Source organism: Cebidichthys violaceus, unplaced genomic scaffold (assembly GCF_023349555.1).
Source record: "Cebidichthys violaceus isolate CVI_PGR_0920_01 unplaced genomic scaffold, fCebVio1.0.p SCAF_3, whole genome shotgun sequence".
Taxonomy (NCBI): Eukaryota; Metazoa; Chordata; class Actinopteri; order Perciformes; family Stichaeidae; genus Cebidichthys; species Cebidichthys violaceus.
In genome coordinates, this window is record NW_027176483.1 from 13,952,940 (window position 1) to 13,977,994 (window position 25,055).

Here is a 25,055-nt window from a genome sequence, read left to right on the forward strand (position 1 = left end):
TCTTCGTTGGTGTTTAATGGTGTATTTCCGTTTCATTTTTTCAGAATAAATGTTTCTATAAAAATTGTATTTGCATCATCTCAGAGTTACCACATACAAAAAGTATACTTTATATCAACAATAGTGTATTTAAATGCTTATTATTTAATATTTTTTACATTTTAATAATTTAAAACGTCCTTTGGTAATGAATGGGGGCAGAAGAGATTGCAGGTTATTCCTTCCAAACTGTTATAAACATACATAAACAATTGAAAACAGGAAACAGGAGACAGTTTGGTTATAACATTTTAACAAGGAGGTTATCTTTTATACATATTGCCCAAGAAAGATCACTGCTGATCTCATGCATTTAGCTACGAATAAAAGTTCCTGTTAAGTGTTTTGTAACCTTCACTCAGTGCTAGAATATGTATTCCACTCATTTAAGTATTGATAACAAACCATAGAAACACTCAATTAAAAATAGAAGTCTTGCATTCTCTTAAATAAAAGTACAAAACAATTATCAACAAAATATACACAACACATCACAAGTAAAAGTATTTGTTTGTCATAATCGTTCCTGTCAGTGCTTGGTAAATGTACTCAGTTACATTCAACCACTGCCTCTACCTACCCATAGTGTTGTAGTGGCTGAACATTTGTTAAGAAAGGCTCATGTGCGCCTAATAAATGCACATATACAAACCAACACACACACACACACACACACACACACACACACACACACACACACACACACACACACACACACACACACACACACACACACACACACACGCAAAGCTATTTAGACAACCTCAGAACTGTAAAGCCAAATGGTATGTGGACAATATTTTACTGTTGAGCACATTTCCAGTTCTTCCCAGCTGATCCATTCAGGCTCAAGTAACTTTGAAAGAATGAGCAGCTGGCCAATCAGGCATCATGGTTATTTTAGTCTCTGCATGCATGAGATAAAGCAGGCAGTGATTGTCAGAGTTGTTAATGTCTACCACAGAGTTTGAGGGCTCATCACGGTCAACAACTGAGCTGGATTTTAAATTCACATTTAATTTCTCGTACATAAATAAGGACAAGTGAGAGAAACGATGGAAGCCAGCAACAACAAAGTAAGTTGCGTAAGCAATATCTTAAAAGTTATTGAAACATAGTACAGAGAGAGATGATGGCACCTAACAATTGTTGATTTTTCTTTTTTGTGTTCTTTACTAAAGTGAAATGATTTAAACCTTGTGAGAGCTTTAAGAGTTCAAAATGAATAGAGTATGTGTGTATGTGTTCTGGTGGAACAGATGGCTAAGCCATGCCTCTAGTTATTTTTACACCATCAACAGTTTCTGTTACCAACACATGACATTCACTATGGTAACTTTCTAGCTTGTTTAAAACAATTTTGTTTAAATCCTATTGTGATTAAATATGTGTAGCATTTCTTCTAAATGGTTTGTAACCAAACAACATAAGTCTTAGAAAAAAAGGAAATAAAGAAATGTGTTGCCCTGATTGTTTCAGCTGGTCTTTCATTTCATTTTCACTGACAGTTTTGTTCCACTCTGTTTTGTAGGCGGGAAAAAAAGCAGAAGATAAAGCTCACACTCTAAATATAAATATGACAACAGATACTGATGCAGAGCTCACAGCAGAGGATTCCCAGTCACCCCTCACAGTCATTGTCCAAGGTATGTCATGCCTTATAAGACTCATAACTAATGTGTAATAAAATAATCTAAGTTCAAACATTCAGTTGTTATGTTTTTGAGGCTTTCATCTGCTCCAGCAGTAGCTCCAGCAATTTTCTGAAAAGTTAGAATAGAAAATTAAATATCTCACCAGATTAATGTTTACTCAAATGCATTTAAAAAGCCACATAACATGACATGGATTTTTAATAATTAGTCTGACTCTACAAAGGGATCCTATCTAATGTTCCATGTATGTGATGCTTTTTTTCCCCTCACATCAGGTCAGTCTGCCATTTCTGCAGAGAATGGAGAGCCCAACTCCGAGGTCCAACCTGGCCCTGTCACAGATAAGGAAAATGCTATTAAGCCAAAACTTCAGATAACTTTTGGCACATTTACTGTCAAGAATGGTGAAGATCTGAAAGTAGAGATCCCAGTGGTTGGGCACCCAGCACCAAAGATTGAATGGAAAAAAGATGGTCAGCCAGTCAAAGAGACATCAAGGCTAGAGGTTTCAAATACATCTTCATTAGCAGTTCTTCATATCAGACATGCGGCCAGGGAGCACTCTGGTCAATACTCTATCACAGCAAGCAACAGTGCTGGAAAACATACAGGAGAAATCGCTGTGGTTGTTCTTGAAAAGCCAGACCAACCCACAGGGCCCATGAGGATTGATGAGATCAGTTCTGACTACGTTGTCATTTCCTGGGAGCCACCAGAATACACAGGAGGCTGTCAGTTGGATAACTACATAGTGGAGAAACGGGAAACTCTAAGCACAGAATGGCAGATTGTGTCAGCAACGACAGTACGAACCACAATCAAAGTCACCAAACTGAAGACAGGAAATGAATACCAATTCAGAGTGTTCGCAGAAAATAGGCATGGAAAGAGTACTGCAATCACTTCTCCTATTGTAATTGCACAATATCCTTTTAATATGCCCACTGCTCCTGGCACCCCCTTTGTGTCCACAGTGGCAAAGTACAGTATGGTGGTTGAATGGGAGCCTCCAGCAGAAGATGGAGGCAGCCCCGTCATCGGCTATCACCTTGAACGCAAAGAGAAGAACAGCATTTTATGGACCAAGCTGAACAAACTCGTTATACCTGACGCTCGCTTCAAAACAAGTGGACTGGAAGAAGGGATTGAGTATGAATTCAGAGTCTTTGCCGAGAATATTGCTGGACTCAGCCCATCCAGCAAGATATCTGAATGCTATGTGGCAAGAGACCCCTGTGATCCACCTGGTAAACCTGAAGCTGTCGTCATTACGAGAGAGAACATCACACTTCAGTGGGCAAAACCCAGGTATGATGGTGGAAGCACCATTACAGGCTACGTTGTTGAAAAGAGGGAGCTTCCAGATGGCAGATGGATGAAGGCAAACTTCACCAATGTTATTGAGAATCAGTTCACAGTCACAGGTCTGACCGGAGGACAAAGTTATGAGTTTAGAGTAACTGCTAAGAATGGTGCTGGTGTTTGGAGCACACCTTCAGAAAGTGTAACCATCATCGCACAGGATGTTATTGAAGGACCCACAGCGTTCATTGATCCTAAGTTCAAGAGTACAACTGTTGTTCAAGCTGGTGAGACATTCGTCATTGATGCAGATTACTTTGGGAAGCCCCTACCTGCAGTAACGTGGTTGAAGAATGGAAAAGAAATTGACAAAGCAACACAGAGAACAGAGGTTAAAAACACCCTCACGCATACAACTCTGACGGTCAGGGACTGTACACGAGCGGATGGGGGACACTTTGTCTTGAGCCTCAGTAACATGGGTGGTACTACATCTATCGCTGTTATTGTAAAGGTCCTGGATAGACCTGGTCCTCCAGATGGAGCTCTGAAGGTGAAAGTTGTCAGTGCAGAGAAGTGTAATCTTCACTGGAACCTCCCTTTAAATGATGGTGGTGCCAGTGTTTCCCACTACATCATTGAAAAAAGGGAGACCAGCCGTGTTACATGGACAGGGGTTGAGCCTCACGTTGAAGCTGTCAGTTACAAAGTGACAAAACTGGTGCCTGGTAAAGAGTATATATTCAGAATTGCTGCAGTGAATAAATTTGGTGTTGGCAAATTTCTGGAATCAGACCCCTTCATTGCACAAAACCCTTTTACAACACCTAGTGCGCCTTCTACCCCTACAGCCAGCACTGTGACTGGTGACTCTATAGTGCTGTCATGGGAAAGGCCTCAGATGGACGGAGGCTCAGAAATTGATGGCTACATCCTTGAGAAATGTGACAAAGAGGGTGTCAGGTGGACTAAATGCAACAAAAGAAGACTAAATGACTTGCGCTTTCGATGCACAGGACTTGCCGAGGGACATTACTATCAGTTTAGAGTATTGGCAGAGAATGCTGCTGGTGTTGGTCCACCCAGTGAGCCAAGTGAGTATATAAAAGTATGTGAAGCTACTTACCCACCTGGCCTACCTACCAACCCCAAAGTGACAGACTATTCCAGCAATACGGTGTCTCTGACCTGGTCAAAGCCCATCTATGACGGTGGAGCAGCCATCAGTGGATTTGTCGTTGAGATGAAAGAAGCAGCAGAAGACGAGTGGATCGCATGTACACCGAGCACAGGTGTAGAGGACACAAACTACACCGTGAAGAGACTGAGAGAAAATGCAAAGTACAATTTTCGTATAGGTGCGATGAATGCCGCTGGAGTTGGGGAGTATGCAGATCTACCTGGGTCTGTGGTAGCTGCTGAGAAACTGGAGGCACCTGAGATTGAGTTGGACACTACCTTGAGGAAAATTGTCAGTGTTCGAGCCTGTTCCACATTACGTCTCCTTGTTACCATCAGAGGAAGGCCAGAGCCTGAGGTTAGATGGTCAAAAGAAGGCGGCACTGTCAGTGAGCGCGCTCAAATTGAGGTCACAAGCTCCTACACAGAGTTATTGATCGAGAATGTCAACAGAAACAACTCGGGAAAATATGTGTTGACTGCCGAGAACTGCAGTGGCTCTAAATCTGCATTCATCAATGTCAGAGTGTTGGACTCTCCTAGCGCACCAACAAACTTGGAGGTAAAGGAAGCAAAGAGGGACTCTGTGTTAATCTCCTGGGAGGCACCTCTCATTGACGGAGGAGCAAAGATTTCGCACTACATCGTAGAAAAGCGAGAGGAGGCCAGGAAGGCATTCACCAGCGTCTGCAGCAACTGTGTGAGAAACTCATACAAGATTGACAACCTCCAGGAAGGGAGCTTCTATTATTTCCGAGTTCTGGCTGTGAATGAGTTTGGCACTGGACTGCCAGCAGAGACCACTGAGGCTGTTAAATTGTCTGAGGCTCCTCTGCCTCCTGGCAAAATCACACTCAGTGATGTTACATGCAATAGTGCAAGACTCTCTTGGGAGAAGCCTGAACAGGATGGAGGAAGCAAAATCACATGTTATATTGTAGAAATGCAGGCTAAGGGAGATGACACATGGACAATGTGTTCGGAGGGTAAAGCGCTGGAAGCGACTATTAATGGGCTGGCAAAAGGAAAGGAGTATTTCTTTAGAGTGAGTGCTGTGAATGAAAAGGGAAAAAGTGAACCAAAGTCCCTTTTGGCACCTGTTGAAGTAAAGGATACCAGTGCTGAGCCCATTTTTAATTTGCTGTCCAAGACATTCAGTGTGAAGGCAGGAAATGATTTAAAGATTGATGTTCCATTCAAGGGTGTACCAACGCCAACAGTAGCCTGGAAGAAAGATGGCAACTTGCTGAAAGAGACAAGCAGAGTGAATGTGCACACATCTGAGACATCATCTCAGATCATTATCAAAGACGCAACCAGAATAGACGCTGGCATGTATGAGGCGACCCTAACCAACTCGACTGGAACCACATCTGCGGAAATCTCTGTCAGTGTGTTTGAAAAACCGGGACCACCTAGTGAACTCAGTGTGGATGAAATTAGTGCTGACTTTATGTCTTTGTCGTGGCAGCCCCCACATTACACCGGCGGATGTCAAATCAGTAATTATGTTGTTGAGAAGAGAGATACAGGCAGCACAATATGGCAGACTATGTCAGCGACGGTTGCCAGAACATCAATGAAGATTTCTCGTTTGACACAGGGCACTGAATATCAGTTTCGTGTTGCTGCAGAGAATCGCTATGGCAAAAGCCACTTTGTTGAGTCTGACCCTGTTGTTGCACAGTATCCCTTTAAGCCCCCTGGCCCACCAATCAATCTCCGTATTGTTAGTGCCTCAAAGTCCGTCATGGTGGTTGCATGGAGCAAGCCAGACAGTGACGGTGGTAGCCCTATTATTGGTTATCATATTGAATGCAAAGATCAAAGCAGTATTTTGTGGTCGAAGTTAAACAGAAGCCCAGTGACTGAGAACCAGTTCAAGGTAACAAGTGTTGAAGAAGGTCTGATATATGAGTTCAGGGTCTGTGCTGAGAATATGGCTGGTGTTGGACCATGCAGTAAGGCATCCGAGCCTGTAGCAGCAAGAGACCAGTGCGATCCCCCACACAACTTCACAGTCACCAATATAACTAACAGCTCAGTTTCCCTCTCTTGGGACAAACCAGAATATGATGGTGGGGCTAAAATTACCGGGTACATTGTTGAGCGTAAAGAGCTGCCAGATAGTTGCTGGCTTAAGTGCAACTTTACCAACTTACTGGACACCTTCTTGGAAGTGACTGGCCTCTCAGAAGGTGAACAGTATGATTTTCGTGTGATTGCAAAGAATGCAGTTGAGCTCTTCAGTGCGCCCTCTGAAACCACCGGACCTGTTACAGTACAGCATGATGTGGAGCCACCCAAAATTACCTTGGAGGACAAATTTAGACAGGTGGTGGTTGTCAAAGCAGGAGACCTCCTAAGAATAGATGCTGACATCTCCGGCCGCCCCAACCCTACAGTGTTTTGGTTGAAAAATGGTAGAAATATCGGCACCAAGGGACGGGTTGAGATAACCGCAACAAAGACGCATACCTCTCTACTGATCAGAGAAAGTGTTAGGAAAGACTCCGGACAGTATATTCTGACTCTACAGAGTACAGGTGGTACCACATCTAAGGCTATCACCTGCAAGATTCTGGACAGACCCAGCCCACCTGCTGGACCTCTAGAAGTTTCTGGACTCTCAGCAGAGAAATGCAGCCTGTCATGGGGCCCCCCGCATGAGACTGGCGGAGCTGAGATCATCCACTACATTGTAGAGAAGTGTGAAACCAGTCGCGTAGCGTGGACCCTTGTGTACGGTGACATGGTGGCAACAACCTGCAAAATAACCAAGCTACTCAAAGGAAATGAATACCTGTTTAGGGTGAGAGCAGTGAACAAATATGGGGAAGGTGAGATTTTGGAAAGTGAGCCCATCAAGGCCATGGATCCCTTCACTATCCCATCTGCTCCGACTGATGTTGAGGTCACAAGTGCAACCATCGAAGCTATGACTATCTGCTGGAAGAGACCTGTCTCTGATGGCGGTAGCCGCATCAGCGGTTATATCATCGAGAAGAGGGAGAAGCAGGGTGTCCGTTGGGTTCGTGTTAACAAGAAGCCTGTCTATGACCTACGAGTCAAAGCCTCCGGCCTGTACGAGGGATGCGAGTATGAATTCAGAGTCTTTGCTGAGAATGCTGCGGGCCTAAGTGAACCCAGTCTCCCATGCTCACTCACTCTGGCAGACGATCCAAAGTTTCTAGCCTCCCCGCCTGCAAAACCCACCATAATCGATTCATCCAGGTCTTCCATCACTCTTTCATGGAACAAGCCGCTGTTTGATGGTGGAGCAGCAGTAACCGGGTACAAAGTTCAATTCAGAAAATCAGCAGAAGAAGACTGGACTGTTGGTGTTCACAACACAGATAAAACAGAGTTGACAGTAACTGGACTCACATCAGGGATGGAATATGTTTTTATTGTGAGATCCATAAACAAGATAGGCATCAGCGAGCCCAGTCCTGAAACAGATCCTGAAGTGGCCATGGAGAGAGAGGAGGAGCCCAGGTTTGATATTAGCGCGGATACTAGGAAGACCCTGCTTGTTAAAGATGGCAGCTCCTTCACTTTGACTGTGCCTTTCACAGGCAAGCCTGTTCCTAATGTGACATGGGACAAAGTGGATGTAGATCTGAGAATCAGAGGAATGATCAACACCAGCACCTCCGTCACCTCTATCACACTGGAAGGAGCGACACGCGATGACTCCGGCAAATATGTAGTCAAACTGCAAAACGTTGCTGGATCTGCCTCTTTAATGCTGAATGTGAGGGTTTTGGATTCACCTGGTCCACCAACTCATGTAGTAGTTAAAGATGTGACCAAGAACTCTGCCACAGTTACCTGGGACATCCCCGAAAATGAGGGAGGAGCCCCTGTCAAGAACTACCTTGTAGATATACGGGACATCAGCAGAAAAGGGTGGACAAGACTCACAGACAAATGCCGCAGGCTGTCCTACAAGGTGTCTGACCTGGAGGAGGGCGGGATCTACTTCTTCAGAGTCACCGGGGAAAACGAGTACGGGACTGGTGTTTCAGCTGAGACCAAGGAGGGAACAAAAATGACAGGTACAATCTGTGAAGACAAAACACATAAGAGATGTTATATTTAGTAGGAATAAAAAGCCCAATTATTGTGATGGGATTAGAGCCTAAGTAGAATGTAAAAGATCTTAGATAACAATTAGATACAATAAGCACTTAAACTTCTTTCACTTTTTGCACATTATCCTATTTATAGAATATTTCTTCTTTTTTTTCAGATACATCAGATTGGGAAACAAATCCAGGAGCTTAGCTCCTCTTCTTTCTGGGGTTGAAGCAACCATCTTCTGATCTTCCTGTCAAGAACCTCGTCTATATTTCTCATCTTCACTCAGCATTGTTCAGAAAAATTAGTTAGCGAATGCTCAGTGAATTAATGCATTTCCAGAATTTGCAGTTTTGTGGATATATGATTACATACAGTATATTTTTTATTTTTTGTAAACTAGAAAGCATTATTAATGATTTTATCTTTTAGAAGAAAATGCATCTGTTTGTTGGTTCAAACAATAACAACAATAATGATGAAATGTATCCTGTTTGTTGCAAATCTATTATAAAATAACGATGCTTAGAACAGTTATTGGAGTTTTACTTTGGATTTGTTATGGGATGTGGGCATGAGGAAATTTCAAAACATTACAAACAAGACCAGATTAATAAATCAAGTTAAACAAAACAAACTATATGCAAACAAATAAATAATTAAGAGCAGTTGTGGAAAGATTTACTGTTTAAGGCCCACTTTAAAATTTGAGGTAAAAGACTTAAACTCCACTTAAGTATTTCTATTTTGTATAGGCTATAGTCCATACAGCACAATAGCAAGTGACATAATTACTGTTTCCTTAGAGTGCATTACCTGGATTTCCTGCAATTCTCCCAACTATAAGTTTTACATATAGATATATTTTTTGAATATAACTACATTTGTTTCTCTCTCCTTGTTTCTTGTCACCTCTCCACTTTCATTATTGAGTAAAGATAGAAATGCCCAAAAAATACTTTTAAAAAAGAGAAAGAAAATTGAATCAGTGGCAATCGAATTGACAACAAACACTTAAGTACGAAATCAGGCCTTTTTTATACATACAAACGGTTTCAAAGTAAAGCTACTGTAGGATGAACAAGTTATAAGGACACAGGTGAGCTCGAGCGGTCACCTGTCACCTGTCCGTCTGTCTGGGCACGTGCTGTTTGTAAGTACGTCACTATGGAAACCGTCACGTAGCCAAATAAAGGAAAGGGAATGATACCGGAAGTAAGCGGAGTAAAAAAAAAAAGAAGTCGTTCGGTGGGTAACTCTTTACAACAACAAAAGTACATCTTCGAGTCGAAATTTTCCAAATGGGCACTACGGCGAGTCAACTTGGGAAGGATTTGCTCTCAGAATATCAAGTAAGTGTCCAAAGAGAATTTTAAAAAAAGCAAATAGTATATATCGTAATGAGTGTTCCTGTTAACCGTGTGGCTAAAGTTGAGAGCATTTGTTTTTACGCCCCGTAATAAAGTAGCGTAGCTATGTTAGCCTAAAGTTTTAAGGCAGAAGAAAACAATCAGCTCGAGCCTTAGTGTCATTAGGAGTAACATTTCAGTATGATTTACTCACTACGCTAATGACAGCTTAATATTACCACACTTTTCCTCACGCGTATCAATACAGTGAAAGCTAATGCTGCTAATAGTACTAATGTTAGGCAGACCATGGCTGGGTTATGAGAAATAAGACTTTTGTGTTATGAGAAAGTATTGTTTCAGGTAATCTGTGACTGATCGTTCCAATAATGCTCACTTTAACTCTTAGGAGCTGACATTCTTGACGAAACAAGAAATTCTTCTGTAAGTACAGCTGCATGCTATTACAGATGTTTTTTTTAAAAGAGCATTGGAATCAATCCAGCACTGCTTATTGAAATCCATGATTAAGCTGTTTTTGTTTGTTTGTTTAGTGCTCACAAGAGGTTCACTGAGCTGCTCACAAAAGATGAGAAAGACCTTCCAAATACCAGATTACCAATGGAGAGGATTCTCACTCTGCCAGAGCTCAAGGTGAGAATAAAGCAGAATAAACATGGGCTGCTTCATGGGCGTTCTCGTTGCATGACTAAGACATGTTCTGTGCTTTGTGCGTTCTGGGGGAAAGTGCTTCACGTCCTGATAAACCATACTGACCTTTGTACTTGTTCCTGGCACAGTCCAACCCTTTCAGGAGAAGAATCTGCCTTGTTTTCTCAACATCTGAATACAAAGATGGAAGCCTCACATTTGAGGACTTTCTGGATCTCCTGAGTGCCTTCAGCGACTCTGCTACGATGGAAATCAAATCCCACTATGCATTCCGTATATTTGGTAAATAAGTTTACTGGTTAGTAATGATATCTTTAAGGCTATGAATACGTGTAATAAGCATATTAATATTTCCAGACTTTGATGACGATGGAACTCTTGATTGTGGTGATCTGGAGAAGCTAGTCAACTGCCTGACTGGCGAGACAGATGACACAAGACTGACCGCCGATGAAATGAGACAGCTCATCAGCAATGTGAGTTCACTCAGCCTTCTGCTCCTTAAAGATGGAGGGACACTAGGTGGTTCACACAGCCTGTGGTTGGTACGCTGATGTGTGAGGGTAACAGTTGTTTCCTTTTGTATGTTTTTCAGATTCTTGAAGAGTCCGACATTGACAAGGATGGAACCGTGAACCTCTCAGAGTTTCAGCATGTCATTTCAAGATCACCAGATTTTGTCAGGTGACTAAAAATCAAATTGCTGCCATCAATGATGTGTACTTTACTCAGCACAATTATGTTCTCTCCTAACTACTTCTGTTATATTTTGATTTCTCCACAGTTCTTTTAAGATTGTGCTGTGAAGACCTCTAGCAGGCTGTGGAAATACATCTACTTTTAACTCTCAAATGGCGTTTCATTTTCAAATAGAACAATTTTAGAGATTTGCCTTAAATTATATTTACCTGTGGATTTTATTGCCTTAACTATGCATCCTTTTGTGAAATATAAAACCTGTGATTTTTTTTAATTTCTATAAAGAAAATGTAAAATATTTCCAAAAGGTGCTCATTTATGAAGTTGTTTGTTTTAACATACACAAATAAGAACTTGTATCACAAAATAAATTCAGTCTTTTGTTGTGATAATTTACACTTCCTGGTATGTTGTCCAAAGTCCAGTGTCCATGTTTATCAAGGGGATCCCATTATATTTTTAAGAGCAAGCTACTTCCTCCTTGACGACAGCAGCAAAAGTGTTCCATGCCCCACACACTACGTCAGTCACATGCATCTGCTGCTCCCTGAAGAACTCCACCCGCTGGGGCTCATCTGAACTGACCAAAGTCTGCTGTCCAAGTTGGCCATAGTCACCTGAAATAATGATAGAAGGAAAGATGGACATGGTAAGTTCAACACATACTTCAGTTGTGCTCTAAGCATACTAATGAATTCAAATTGGTAGTGCTATAAAGATGTAACACATTTCCAACAGTTCAAACTTACCCCAGCCCCAAGTGTAGAGGTCCCCTGTGGCTGAAAGGCGAAAATACGGGATAAGGATGACTGCCAAGAACAAGTACATCAGTATACAACCATTGTGAAGTGTGGTTTCTTACTCGTTACTGCAGCTGTGTGGCGGCATCCACAGCTGACCGTTCTGATTTCACATGAGGGAGTGATGTCCAGCAGAGCCGGGAATGCCTGGATTGATATGAATACCTCTTCATGTTTCTCTCCCTCCTGAGGCTCCTCAGCGGAAGATGTGCTGGCATCTGGATGTAGTGCTCCTGTTCAGTACAGTCAATGTTGAACTTGTTACAACTTACAAGTAAGGCGGTGGTTAATTTATGAACAATGTAAAGTGTTTACCATACTATCTATACATTGAAATTGTTTGTGAATTTGTGAGAGAGCACAGAGTACAATAGAGCTCGATGGCATTTAGTTTATGGTGCTTAAAAAATGCCAGAAATACATTGGAAAAGATATGGCTGAATCCTAATAGTGAACCTACTTCCCTGTTGTTCAGAGTGAATCAATTAGAAAGCATCCTTTACAGATGCTGTGGAAATGCTGAAACTGAAGCATAGTATTGTAACTATCATACGTGCCACACCAAAACCAGTGGCGGGCCGTGAGAGGGAACAATATTAACCATATCATAAAAACGACACGAGAGAAAAATGAACACAGTAGTAACGCTACTGCAGATGTAAAAAAACAAAAGCAGTTCACTTAACACGGAACGGAACAGATTTTTTTACTTAGAGACAACATAGGGGCGAAATCTGATTGGATAAAAGCTCTACTTAAAACAAGCGCAACTGAGGAAGACATTAGCTGTGCAATGAGATAATAAGCTACTGGGAAACATATTTAGAATACATGTAGCGTATTTATGAAAAAAAATAGCTATAACTTTGGGATTCTGTATATGCCAGCAGCGAAGGCTTTGCTGGCCCTGACGGCCCACCACTGCACAAAACACAAACAATGCAGCTGAGTGCAGTGTATTGTATTGGGGGTGAGGTGTGCCTCAGCATTGATAGATAGCACTGTGTGTAAAAATAAATACGAGTTTTATTGTGTTTACTTCACCGTATTTCTTAAAAACCTACTCCGATAGTAATACAGATGTACCTGCTTGTTGGCTACTTTGCAGCTGCAGTGCTTTCCTCAGACCTCGTGATGGAAGTCCAAGCTGGCCACTTTCATTCCAGCCCCACACATAGAGATCTCCCCCGTCTGAAGAAAAAGGTCATTTGAGTTTTTTTTTTTTTTTTTTTGAAGGCATAACTCTTTTCACTGCCAACATCTTGTAAGACACTTACCACTGATACAGACAGAGTGCCAGCTTCCTGTAGCTACACAGCTCATGGTCATCCTCCAGAGGGCCTCCACTACCCTGGGCTCCTCCTCAGAAGCGAGGCCACCGTGCCCCAACTGACCATGGCTGTCAAATACACACATGCGCACACACAACAGATCAAGATATGCATGAGTATGTTTTTCTCGGATTCCCACTAGACAGACATTAGGTCTACCTGCCCAGTCCCCAGGTGTACACAGCTCCAGAGGCACTGAGGAGGACGGCGTGCTCTGAACTCAGGGTCAGACTCTTGGCTCTCAGGTGTGGTGACAGGGAGCGGTAGAGGGGCGGTGTCGTGGCTATGTAACCCCCAGGAACCAATGGGAGATCCACAGAGGGTCCTGGAAAGCAGCAATTAGTGCGCTGTTTAGCCAATTATCACATTACACTTCTAGTAGCAGTCAAATTAGATGATATCAATTACCAGAGCTCTCTGGGTGTGTTTTTATTGCCATGCTCCACGAGGGAGTCTTCTCTTCCTTCTGCAGATCCCAGGACTCAAGTCTGTCTGAGAAAGCGAGGGTCAAGTACGACTCACTGATGATGGCGTCTTTACAGCCGCGGCTCTCTTTCACAGGGAGCGCGTTACACGACTCATTGGAGACGAACCCTGCTAAGCACACACAGCTGTCACCTAATAGACAGGGAACAAGACGAATACACGAGTTAATGTCTATATAAAGAGCGTGGTGTTATAGACGCATGGAACAGGTAATACGAGTCTCAAACGAGAAGCGTTTGCGTCTCTAATAGACTTACTATCCAAATGCAAAGTTGCTCTTCGACTCCAACTTGCTCTTATTTCAGTCTTCAAGCAGCAGTCACGGGTGTCCACCTCACTAGAAAGCTCTGTCGGTTTACTCACTTTGACTTGCTTAGCACTGTCGCTACATTCTCCTTTTATCAATTCCTCGTGGACATATATTTGTCCAAATGCGTTAAAGCCAAATCCGAACCACGGCATTGGAAACGCTTTACGCCGCTGAGGCGTGCGACGCAGTTGTCCGCAAAGTTTGAACACTGGTGCACGTAGCACCGGGATGTACTGCGCATGCGCTGCAGTGTTTGTTGCAAAGTGACTTGGGTGACAGAAACGTGACAATATAATTCAGGTTCAGAGGTTTTATTCAGTCAAAACTAGAAAACGACCAACCATACAACACTGAGAATGTAGTGGAGTGATAATAAAAAACGTTAAAATAAAAAACATTAAAATCAAAAACCCAATTATGTGAATGAAATGATTTTGTATTTGCATTTCTTGCAAAAATGTGCGTTAATGCCGAAAGCTGCTGCATCAGAATTCATACTAAATATAGCAGTGTATAAAATGTAAAATAAAGACAATGTCTTTTGGGGAATAATCATGACACAAAGAAAAACATTTGCAAATATCAAAGAATGGCGATCTTTAGTAAAGAATGTTTAGAGTAGCCTTATTGGTCTCCAAGTCAAACAAAGACTTGGTGGTGGTCCATCATCATACAGTCCACAGAAAGGATTTATTTTCTAACCCAAAACATGATCTTTTCTTAAACCTAAGCAGGTAGGTTTGTTGCCTAAACCTACGGAGATTTCTGGTAGAAAGCCCTTTCTCTGTGTGCACACGGGGAAACTTCTTCCATGTGCACGTAGAATACAATTTAGATGAATAAAATGAGTGGGAAAGTAATATGAAACAGCAAACCACTTCAGTGCGTATCTACTAGATTTCATTTACTGCCTTTCTTCTTTTTACAGCTTTTGGTTAAGACATGTGAGCATTTCAGGGTCGGCTTGTTGTACTAAAGCACTAAACAGCTGTGTTTTCAGGGTTCAATTCCTTTGCCCTTGTCTCTCCCTTCCCCGGTCATGATGATGCTGTACTCCACGGCCTTGTCCAGACAGCTCTGGGCTATCTTAGAAACCGGCACCGGCGTGCCCTCTCCACCCTTGGCCAAGACAGAAAGTATCTCCAGAGCTTCACTCTCCATGATCGTCTCAGCCAGACTCTTCTCCGCCTGCATCATGTTGTGAACTATGACCACTCCACGGTGGCGCAGGTCGGACATTTCACAGAGCAATAGCGACTGTATAATCTCCAGCCAGTGGGTTGTCTGAGAAGAGAAGAGGAAGTAATGTTAGCTTGAATAGAGAAATGTATCGTTGTAGTGTGCCACAGTGCTGAGGTGATGGATGTGTGGGACCAGTGAGCCGCTGTAGTGGTCTGCTTACCGTTCCAGGGATGCGTGCACAGAGCTCAGGCTGCTCAGCGGTCAGCATGGCCAGAGTTCCCGCCGCAGCTTTCCGCAGCCTCTCGTCGTCTTCTCCGCTGTAGAGCACAAGCAGCTTCAGGCGATCGTTCCCTGTGGCCAGGTACATCTTCTGCACCTGAGGACACACCGCTTTTAAATCTACTTTTCAACATATTTGTGCCATACAATCATCTATGGATCTGTGTGTCTTACCTCTGTGCTTAAAACCAGATTACACATGCACTCTGTGGCAGAAGCTCGGACCAGGTCGTGCTCCTCAAACATGTAGCCTTCAATTTTAGGGACCGCCTTCTCCTTTATGATCTTTTGTCTGTTAAATAACATATGTGATCAATAGAAGCAGATACTCTAAATGCAGATACAGTTATGTCATAAGAAAATATGTATTATAAAAGGAAGTAAAAATGTGAGACTTGAAAGCAAAAACATTTGAATGTACAGCTTTGATCTGTTAAAATCCAAAAACCATAAAGACAGCACAAGAAGGGCATAGTTGTACATCTTAAAGGTGTCTATTCACTGAAAAAACATGGCCTCAGCTATGTAAAAAAAAGTCAATATATTACCAGCTTTCAGGTCAGCATTCAGAGACCTGAAATACTTGAATCTTGCTTGACCTGCAATTTGCTCATGACTTGAGACTTAACTTGCCCAAACTCCTAAAAAAATATTTTTCTTTTTCAGTTTTTAAGAAGCAAACAAGGATCCTGCATGTTTAACCATAAAAACAACACATTAATCTGTAACAATTAATGAAATGATGTTCCTTTCTTTGAGGAAGGTAGATAAACAGAATAAGTAAAGTGAGCTCTGGTTACTGCATATGTCCCGTTACAATTGTTTTGTTCATGTATCCTTATGAGAGACTCCCCCTAGTGGCCAACCTGAGTCTTTCACTGATGCCAGCCAAGTTGGTGAGAGCCATGAGTGCCTCGAAGTTCTGCAGCAGGGTGCATTCAAGACACAGAAGACTGACAAGGGGGCGCACCATCTCATAGATCTGACAACAGAAAGTTAGACGAGGTTAGGAAAAGGTCTTTAAGTTTGTTTGTTTTTTTTAACTATGGAGGCTTTTTGTAGCATGCAATTCTTACCCTTTCTCCTGGGAAGGCAATCTCTGGGTTAGATGTGATGGTTATTTTCGCCAGGGCTTGTGCTGCTTTGATTTTACCTAAATCTGTGTTGTCAGAGGCCAGTGGGATCAAAGCCTATGGAGGAAAACAGTCAAAACATATGTAAACCTACAAAAGTAAGGCGTTTAGATCAGTGTGCAGACTAAACTATCGGGGTGTTCTACCTTTCCTCCACCCTGTGCCACCACTGTGCCTCTATCTTCCTGTCGTTCCACCAAAGCCAAGAAGACCCTGTTGTGAGAAATGGCATTAACAGAAAGTCTACAGAGAGAACAGTGAATGAAAAAGAATTGACTGTCAATTTCCTACCTGGCGATACAGTCTCTACAAGCCTCAGTGAGGGCAGGACTTTCCTGTTTGACCATACACACCAACGCAGACACCACACCTGTCTCCAGCAGCTTCCCCAGTCTTTTCTCCACGTAGGAAGGTGCATCCTGACACATGAAAAGACAGACAGGTGCATGGTGAACAATCTCTAAAAGGAAATACGGATGTAAAATCGTTTTGAAAAACACCTTAAGAAACAGGAGAGTACTAGAGCTACTGTGCAATATTGAAGTAATATCATGCGGCGTTTGTGTGCAGCAAATGTAGCTCTATGTGAAAAATTAAGAATTGAAATGGCACCTTGGGGTGCTCCTCAGGCACGTGCTGCTTTGCATACTTGGCCAGCTCCAGCATCTGAGGGTCTGGCTTCTCCACTTCATAGCTGTTGGTGCAATTCACTAATGTGGAGCCCACAGCAAAGAGCACCGTCTTATCCTCAGACTGCAGGAACACAAAGAAAAACGAGGTTGTCAACACTACAAAAGTGCTTTGGGTATATTATTATAGTGGTGATTTCAAATACTACACACAAATAAATAAAAATAGTCACTAAGATGCTCTTCTGAGAGGAACTGACTTCATATTTGCCCTGTGTTGTCCATGTGTCACAAGTATTAAAGCCTCCAATTACAATCATCGGTCAAACCTTTGCTAGCTCAAACATGGCCAGGAGAGCGTTCTTGTCTTCCACCAAGTCCTCCTTTACATCGGCATCAAAAGTGAGGTAGGCGAGGCCTTCCACAGACCAGCGGCGGGAGGTTGGGGGCAGAGACTCATTGCACAGCCACCTATAAGAGAAAGAGATATGGCTTGCTTCTTATTATACTGTTATTGCTTCATTATCTGTTGTTTTTATATCAGGTTATGCAACAATGTGGACCTGGCATGACACATTTCTCTTAATCTATACACATGCTCAGGATTCAAAACATACATACTTCCTGCACTGCTTGGCGAGCTTTAACGTGGATCCCTCTGCAAACTGCTTCATGCTGAAGTCTGTCCCTCCAGCTGATCCAAGCTTGCACAAACCCTGTGTAATAACCATCAGAGCGCCACATGTAATTTCTCTTCACTTAGAGATGTCCTTTTCTCCGACTGTTTGAGATAAATATACTTTGGCGCAGCACTTACCACCAGAGCTCTCACACGTATCCTGTCGTTCTCGCTCTTCTTGTAGAGATCCTTCAGAAGTGCCACGCCGTTGGCTGTGATGAAGGAGGCTCTCTTTGCCTTGCCGGACGCATGGATTAGAGTCTCCACCGCTACCTGCTGGTGTGTCACATCTTCGGAAGCACACAGAGAGATCACTGCATCCATCATTCCCGACATCTCCAGAGTTCTGTTACCCACGTCGCTCGGTCCTTGGAGGAGCACCGACACGGTTTGGATGGCTCGCAGCTTGCCGCCGAGGCCATGTCGGCTAAAATGTTGCCTAACCAGAAAAAAAATGGCAGAAAAGCAAGCTAGTCAAAGCTGGTTGACTGTATTAAGGATTGTTTTTGCAAGTTCATAAATTGCACAGTGAAGCTGCTTAAGTCACAGAAACATCGGAAATTGTTAACGCAAGTTTCGGTGGTCAACTCACTGCACATATTCTTCACATAGCTTGTTGAAATTGTCCCTCTCTGCGTCGCTCTTCAGGTCGTCGTAGAGTTTGCTGAGTAAGACAGAGCAGCTCATGTGGGAGTTGTCTGTCAGAGGTGGTCCTTCTGAGAGCTCAGGGACTGTCCCAGCCACCTCCAAGATTTTTTTCAGTCCTGCAGGAGAACAAGGAGTTCATTAATCTGAAAAAATGTGAAAAAATCTCCATTAAGTGCAGTTGTGTTTCATACCCTGGTCTATCACCCATAATGTGAGGGAGTTATCTGGGTTTTTGAAGGACTTGCGGGGAACTTGTTTGACCAGGAGGTTGATGGCACTGTCTCTGCCCGGCCCCGACACATTAGACACCGGCATCATTTCCATGAGGTGGCGTAGCATTGAGTGTAGCTCCTTGGAGGGTTCTGTGTTAAATTCACACAGTCAATAACGGACAGAAAGCTGATACACACAAACAATTCTTACTTTCATGTGTGGCCAACTCCAAATATAAACATGATCAGAATCCAAACTCACCAGGAAGTATGGCTTCATCTTTCCCTCTGATCTCTTTTTTCATGCCCTCCGTCAGAGCCTCAAACATCACCTGCAGTAGGTGGCAGGCAGCCAGAGACACAGTGGAGGCTCCTGCTCCCATTACTGCACATAGCTGCTCCATCCCCAGCTCATTCACTATAGCCATGGTCTGGGGACATAACAGTGGATGTCAGCAGTTGCAAGCAGTAAAGGATGGAAGTAAAATGAACAAATTACAAATAAGAGGGCCATCACTGATGTAGTAAATAACTTTAGAGGGAACTGTCCCACTTACTCTGGACTGATGCCCTGTGCACAACCCAACCAGGGTCCTCAGGGCAGAAAGGACAACATCCTCCTGCTTTGACTGAAGAAGTTTCTGAATCAGCTTCACTCCATCGTTACGGAAGATCTGCTCAGCTCCTGCGTCTTCTCGAGACAATACCACTAGATTCTGAGCAGCCTGAAATTTTTTTAATGGAAGACATATTTTTGGTGCAATACAACTTTACAGACAGCTCAAGATGAAATGAATACAAATCAAACACATAATAAGAGAACAAATGATAGCACTTTTGTCATGTTCCTGCCTTCTGAGGTGCCCTTACCTTTTGTCGATCTGAGTCTTTTGCAGATGCATCGAGGAGAAGTGAGAACATTTGCTGCACACGAGCGTCTGTGGAGTTCAGTTGCACCGACTAAACGGTAAGAGAAAAAAACAAACAAAAACTAATTAGCAACCGTTTCTTCAGGGTACCATTCCAAATACAAGATAAAACACATCACCTTCTGCTGGATCTGTGCTCCCAGCTGTCTGAGCAGATCATTGAAGGCTTTGTTTTTGGGCTCCAGCTGGGCACACCTCTGAGCATCCAGAAACGCCTGATCAAGCCGAGAGAGTTTCTGGAAAGCCTGAGCTCTCCGAAACCTGGCTTTCACATCACCCGGGTCAGCATCGAGAGCTGAAAGGAGAGACAGACAAGACATTCAATATCACTGTGTACATACATCCATAAATCTCAAGACAGGATCCAGGTTAGGGGGAAGCTACAGCCCAGCAGGTTATCTGGGTGGATATACTGTATATCAATGCAGGTAAAAGTAGGTTTAATTGTGTATTTAGGGGAAGTGTCCCTTCATTTTAAACGTGCCTTTGTACTCAATGACCTATGAACTCTACAACATCCTCGGCTGTGATTGATCCCACCTTTTGAGGCGTCAGCCTCTGCCTTGGTGTACTCCTCCTGTTTCAAGTAGCAGGCAGAGCGGTTGCGGTACAGAACAGCCCTCTCTGCTTGGCTGTCACTCCGCTTTATTGCTTTGGTGTAACAGCAGACAGCGCCCTGAATGTCTCCTGCCTTGAAAAGGGTGTTCCCGTCCTCCTTAAGGGCTGCAGGGTCCTGAGTTATAAACAAGAAAAAGTAGGCAAAAAGGGCTCAGGATGACAGAAATGGATGAAATCTGCTAAGCTAAAAAAGAAAAAAAGGCTACGTAGCTAACTACTGTTGTCTTACCTTTTCGTTTTCACTCGCACTCATCTTCAAAGTGTAATACACAATACAGCGTTACTTAGTGTGGCGAATATGTAGTTTAACTGTACTCTACTTGGTCACAAACACCGCTAACTTCAGCTAAACATGTTACATCTTGCTACGCTTCCGGGTGTCCGGAGCAAGTTGATGACGTTTCGATAGCAGCCCCGCCCCTCCCCTCACGCGCCGTTACCATAAAAGGAAGAGGGGAGCCAGAGCACAGTCTGTCTCCATCTCGTCTTTATTTGGTTACATTTTCATTCTGTGGCTTTCTTCAGTCCACACAGATCAAGCTTCTTATGATAAAAGAAGAGGACTAGCAATTCAGGTTATTGATGCACAACCTAGCAACCTAGAAAGTTGCTTTTATTAATGGTCTTAACAGATCTAATAAGAATTATTAAATTATGCATTAACCTTTAATTCAGATCCTATATACCTAATGTAAAAACATGGCATCATGTTTGGTTAAATGTATTGTTTAAGAAGCCAAACGGACTACTAAACCAAGCAACACAAGACTTTATTACGCTGGATGAAATGTACAATCATAGAGTACTACAAACACACAACGCCTACAACCCAACCCAAATCCACTTCTTTCTACTGGCCGTCACTCTGATAAACAATTAATCAGACATACTGCACCTCCATTTACCACAATTTGCACTAATATCCCAAATCCATTGTCCATTATCATTGTTGCTGTTATTTATTTTCATATATATTCTTCGATATATATTTATATTGTACACAGTAGTTAAATGTTAAATGTTTATGCTTAGTTTCTCTGTTCTACTGTGTCTTTAATGTCCTTGTTTTTTAAAATATTTTCTTGTTTATTTGTATATTCTATGTATGTATGTTGAGAGCAATTTGTAAACCGTTTGAGTCAAATTCCATGTATATGTATGGAAATCATATGTACACTTCAGTATCCATGAAGGGGGCTGGATTCGTACTCACTTTTTTGAGTAAATGCAAAAATGACATTGCATTTTGAGCCTCGACATGTGATATTCAAAATGTATGGTGCATTTGCACAGGTTAAAACCACAAAAGGGAGTGTCCTGGTGTGTTATTGCCTGCATTAGTCACCTGGGGAATCTCATTTACCAGGACAGCCAAGCACCATTGTTGTGCTTACTCTGTTGCTGTGGAGACAGATTGGTTCCCTTTGGGATTTGTTCTCAGGTGAACCTGTTAAGACTCTCATATTACCAGGGCAGCTTTGTGACTTTAGAAGAATATCCAGCAAGTTGGAATATATTTCCTCAGGGCTGGGCTTATTGTGAGACCTCATACATACCAGATCCACAGGATATCCACAAGGCTCAGCGACAACACCATGGACCCAAAGAGAAGAGTCCCAGTCTCAAATCAAAATCAAAAGCAGCTGTGTAAACATTTGTTCCTTATCACGACTTTGTTCTGAGATAGATTGTGCTCTCAGAACATGATTGTGCTAATATTGGTGTACTTCTTGGTACCAAACCTATTTTTTTAGTCTGGAAATGTCTCTCATACATCTCAATCACACACCAAATTTATAATAGTTTTGTCGACCCGATGAAAAGTTATCAGTCTGTTGTGACTACAGCAAAACCAAAACAATACCATCTGTCATGTTCCCCACAATCTGCTAATTAATTATTTAAATGTCAGGCAAGCTCCTGTTTCCAAAACACGTAAAGAGTTGCTGAATGTATAAATAAACTAATAATCCATGCAAAGCATGGATTATTTGAGTTTATAATTATTTAGTTTCCTCAGGTGTCATTCACCTGAGGAGCTGGTGTTCACTTCTCTGCAGCAGTCAGGCTGGTCTTTAGCTTTGGTGATATTGTAACAGAATAGGCAACACCACTTAAGCCCCTCTATCAATAGGCAAGTGTATCAGACAGGAAGGGAGCAACACCAGGGGTCAGTAGTCCCTCTCCAACAACATTATAAAAGTGACATACCTTTCTTAATCTTAAAAAGCCCCCTCTTCCATTTTTGAAAGTGCTGTATAAAAAGGAAGTCCATCATTGTTCAAACTAGCTATTATCCTACTCTTCTTTGATTACTGGACATCTTCAGTACACCGTCCAATGAGGGCACACATTTTTACTCAAAAGCTGCCACTGCGCTGAATGCACAACGGGTGAGAAGTGACTTATTATTTTCCGGATTTTTCTCCATTCACACTTCATGAAGCATGAAAACATGAATGATGAAGTTATTTATTCCAAGCAAGTAAATTGAAAGTATATTATTTAGCTAATTGTTGAGAAAGTTTTGACTTGTTGGCAGATTGTATAGGACTGTTTTTAGGGTACCAAACTCAGAAATTACTTAAAAATCTAAGATATTTTATGTCTTGCTTTTAGCCTACAACAAGAAAAAGTAGAGTAGTGCACACTGGCCCTTCTAGGACATGTGTTTTATTATATCCCACGTTATCTTACTTTTGGACTTTGGAGTATCAGAGCAGATGATCGATCCAGCCTATTATCACAGGGACAGCCCAGACTATGTGATTCTTCTCACTCATAGGCTGACTGCTTGGATCTGCTTGTTAACTGTGTGCTGAACCATTTTTATGTTAACTATGTTTTCTATGTTAACTACGTTCTCTACAATCACCCTGTGCGTTAAGCTATTCTATGTATAATGGTGCATTTATTTTACAATCTGTCGAAGCTGTTGGCCAATCACCGGCCGATGCGCAGATCCTGTCTTCCCAGAAGCCTTTGCAGCAGCTCAGTGGCGCTAGCTGCTAGGCTAACTGGTTCAATTGGTAACCTGTCAGCCTGAAGCTACAAGCTCACGCACTGCTGGGCTCTACACTCTTCCGGATTACTCTCCTTTGATGGGTAACGTCAGATTTCTTTTATTTTGTTCACGAAGAGAAAGGCTTCCAAGGGCGTACTTATGTTAAGTATTAGCCGAGATTTAGATGGAAAGTGAATGGTTAGCCTGGAGATATCAGCCACGTATTGTCCTAATGTTATCAAGCCAGCAGCGTTACTCGCTATCGTCCGTAGCGTTAGACATAAATCTGCCGTGCAGCACAGGCTTCTCACGGATGCTGAAGGACGACTGTGACTGCTGTCCACCTACATTTATGAGCCCTCATACTAACATTGTCCCGGCTCTCGAAGCTAGCTCGCGAACCAGTCGATGTTGTTACGTTATCTCAATAAAAGAACATCTGGTGGCTAACGCTAGCTTGTTCGTGACATCTGGTTGATGTTAGAGGGATTATCAAAGTTTGCCAGAGTACGTTAATGCGGCTAATCGGTTAACGAGCTAAATGTATAAACAGGCTGCCCTGTATCAGAGTTTATACAAGATAATGTCCAAATGCAGGAATTTAGGTGCTCTTAAGTTTGGAGCAATGCAATGTTGCTGGCTAGCTGCCCAGCGATAGCTGACTAAAAGTCATCCAAGTTAAACGATAACAGAGGCGTCCATAGAGTCAATAACCCAAAGAAGACTGTGAAAGGGGAATTTGGTAGTTTACACTGGGGGGGGGATAAGGAGGACTGTTTTCCTTGATGCTAACGTGCCATCATGTGAGCAGCATGGGATTTGTAGTGCATTTACATAGTGTCACATAAATGAAGAGCTGCAGTCGATTGTTATCTCTGTCAACCTACTAAGCTTTATTCATCATGTGGAACAGATGATCTGAGAAACGTTTGTCCTCCTGGTGACAGTGAGGCTATTTTTCCAGTCAGCCTAAGCAAATGTAAGTGCCAGGTTATTATCCCGGCCCCCTGTGGTAATGCTCAGATAGTCCCAGCCTGAGAAGTGAGCGGATTATGATCGTGTTGGATTTGCACACAGGGATGCGAGAACCCCTATTAGTGCAGCGAGGAAATGCAGGCCACTGTGATCATTGTGCCCCCCCCCTTGGCTTAACTTGTCAGATCAAAAAAAAGAAAAAGTGTCTCTCACTCTCCCACACAGTTTCTTTCACTTCTGCTTATTGTGACAGTTCCTCTCTGGAGGCTGAATACATATTTTTTGCATTAATCCAAAATTTTCCTAAACAGCTGAAGAAGACCCTCTGATGTGACTTCAACTTGGCACTTGTGATCGAGGACAGACGCACTGCCCATGCTGCCCCAGTAGATGTGCTGTCACTATGCTACTGAGAGAATAATGACATTTGTTTCATTTTAATTCCTGGAGCTGCCTCGAGCAGTTGAGCTTTGATTTAAAAAAAAAAAATAAATAAAAAAAAAGCTGCTGCTCTGAGCCAAATTGGTCTGTATCTCGGCCTATTTCTTTGCACTGCCGCAGCCTAGAGGGCAGACTGTTATGGCACCGGAGACCAACTGATCAGAAGGGGACTCTAGACTGTAGCTGTGGGAGTGGGGTCTGGACCCAGAAAGCAGGCCCACAGTGACACACATCATGCTACTGGGACACTAGACTCCCTGTTTGAGCCCCTTCTGTGTGGCGTTTGTTTTTTTCTTCTTTTCCTGCAGTCTCATTGGTTTGGATGGTTGAGCACAAGGGCTACTTTGAAGGAGCCCACCGGTGGCTGTGGTTTGGCCAAAGCTGACATAGCTGACTGCTTGCCAGCTATTGCTGATTTAGT

At 42.7% G+C, this 25,055-nt stretch overlaps 4 protein-coding genes and 1 long non-coding RNA gene across 5 annotated transcripts; 3 read left to right on the forward strand and 2 right to left on the reverse strand.

Annotated features, from left to right (window-relative positions):
- The first annotated feature begins 1,030 nt into the window (after positions 1-1,030).
- LOC137881079 (titin-like) lies at positions 1,031-8,795 on the forward strand. Its single transcript, XM_068722811.1, has 4 exons — positions 1,031-1,115; positions 1,571-1,685; positions 1,970-8,236; positions 8,431-8,795. The coding sequence occupies exons 1-4, from the start codon at positions 1,095-1,097 to the stop codon at positions 8,463-8,465; spliced, it is 6,438 nt and encodes a 2,145-aa protein (XP_068578912.1). The 5' UTR covers positions 1,031-1,094; the 3' UTR covers positions 8,466-8,795.
- Positions 8,796-9,448: 653 nt separating this feature from the next.
- On the forward strand, positions 9,449-11,370 carry LOC137881081 (calcium and integrin-binding protein 1-like). Its single transcript, XM_068722813.1, has 7 exons — positions 9,449-9,610; positions 10,017-10,051; positions 10,162-10,261; positions 10,408-10,561; positions 10,637-10,755; positions 10,875-10,963; positions 11,064-11,370. Exons 1-7 carry the CDS (start codon positions 9,560-9,562, stop codon positions 11,083-11,085), a joined length of 570 nt encoding a protein of 189 aa, XP_068578914.1. The 5' UTR covers positions 9,449-9,559; the 3' UTR covers positions 11,086-11,370.
- On the reverse strand, positions 11,061-14,092 carry LOC137881080 (RCC1 domain-containing protein 1-like). Its single transcript, XM_068722812.1, has 8 exons — positions 13,853-14,092; positions 13,518-13,727; positions 13,269-13,434; positions 13,056-13,177; positions 12,865-12,969; positions 11,841-12,011; positions 11,728-11,757; positions 11,061-11,595 (listed from the first exon to the last, which is right to left on the reverse strand). The coding sequence occupies exons 1-8, from the start codon at positions 14,055-14,057 to the stop codon at positions 11,438-11,440; spliced, it is 1,167 nt and encodes a 388-aa protein (XP_068578913.1). The 5' UTR covers positions 14,058-14,092; the 3' UTR covers positions 11,061-11,437.
- Positions 14,093-14,200: 108 nt separating this feature from the next.
- Positions 14,201-20,585, reverse strand: unc45a (unc-45 myosin chaperone A). The gene is made up of 19 exons (XM_068723550.1): positions 20,444-20,585; positions 20,137-20,329; positions 19,716-19,891; positions 19,538-19,627; positions 19,225-19,392; positions 18,930-19,098; positions 18,647-18,817; positions 18,400-18,571; positions 17,946-18,246; positions 17,750-17,844; positions 17,458-17,599; positions 17,112-17,252; positions 16,791-16,918; positions 16,646-16,712; positions 16,443-16,556; positions 16,233-16,348; positions 15,541-15,658; positions 15,308-15,463; positions 14,201-15,189 (listed from the first exon to the last, which is right to left on the reverse strand). The coding sequence occupies exons 1-19, from the start codon at positions 20,465-20,467 to the stop codon at positions 14,902-14,904; spliced, it is 2,829 nt and encodes a 942-aa protein (XP_068579651.1). The 5' UTR covers positions 20,468-20,585; the 3' UTR covers positions 14,201-14,901.
- Positions 20,586-23,030: 2,445 nt separating this feature from the next.
- On the forward strand, positions 23,031-24,715 carry LOC137880844 (uncharacterized). Its single transcript, XR_011103834.1, has 2 exons — positions 23,031-23,319; positions 24,505-24,715. It is a non-coding gene; the product is annotated as an uncharacterized lncRNA (long non-coding RNA).
- Positions 24,716-25,055: the final 340 nt, after the last annotated feature.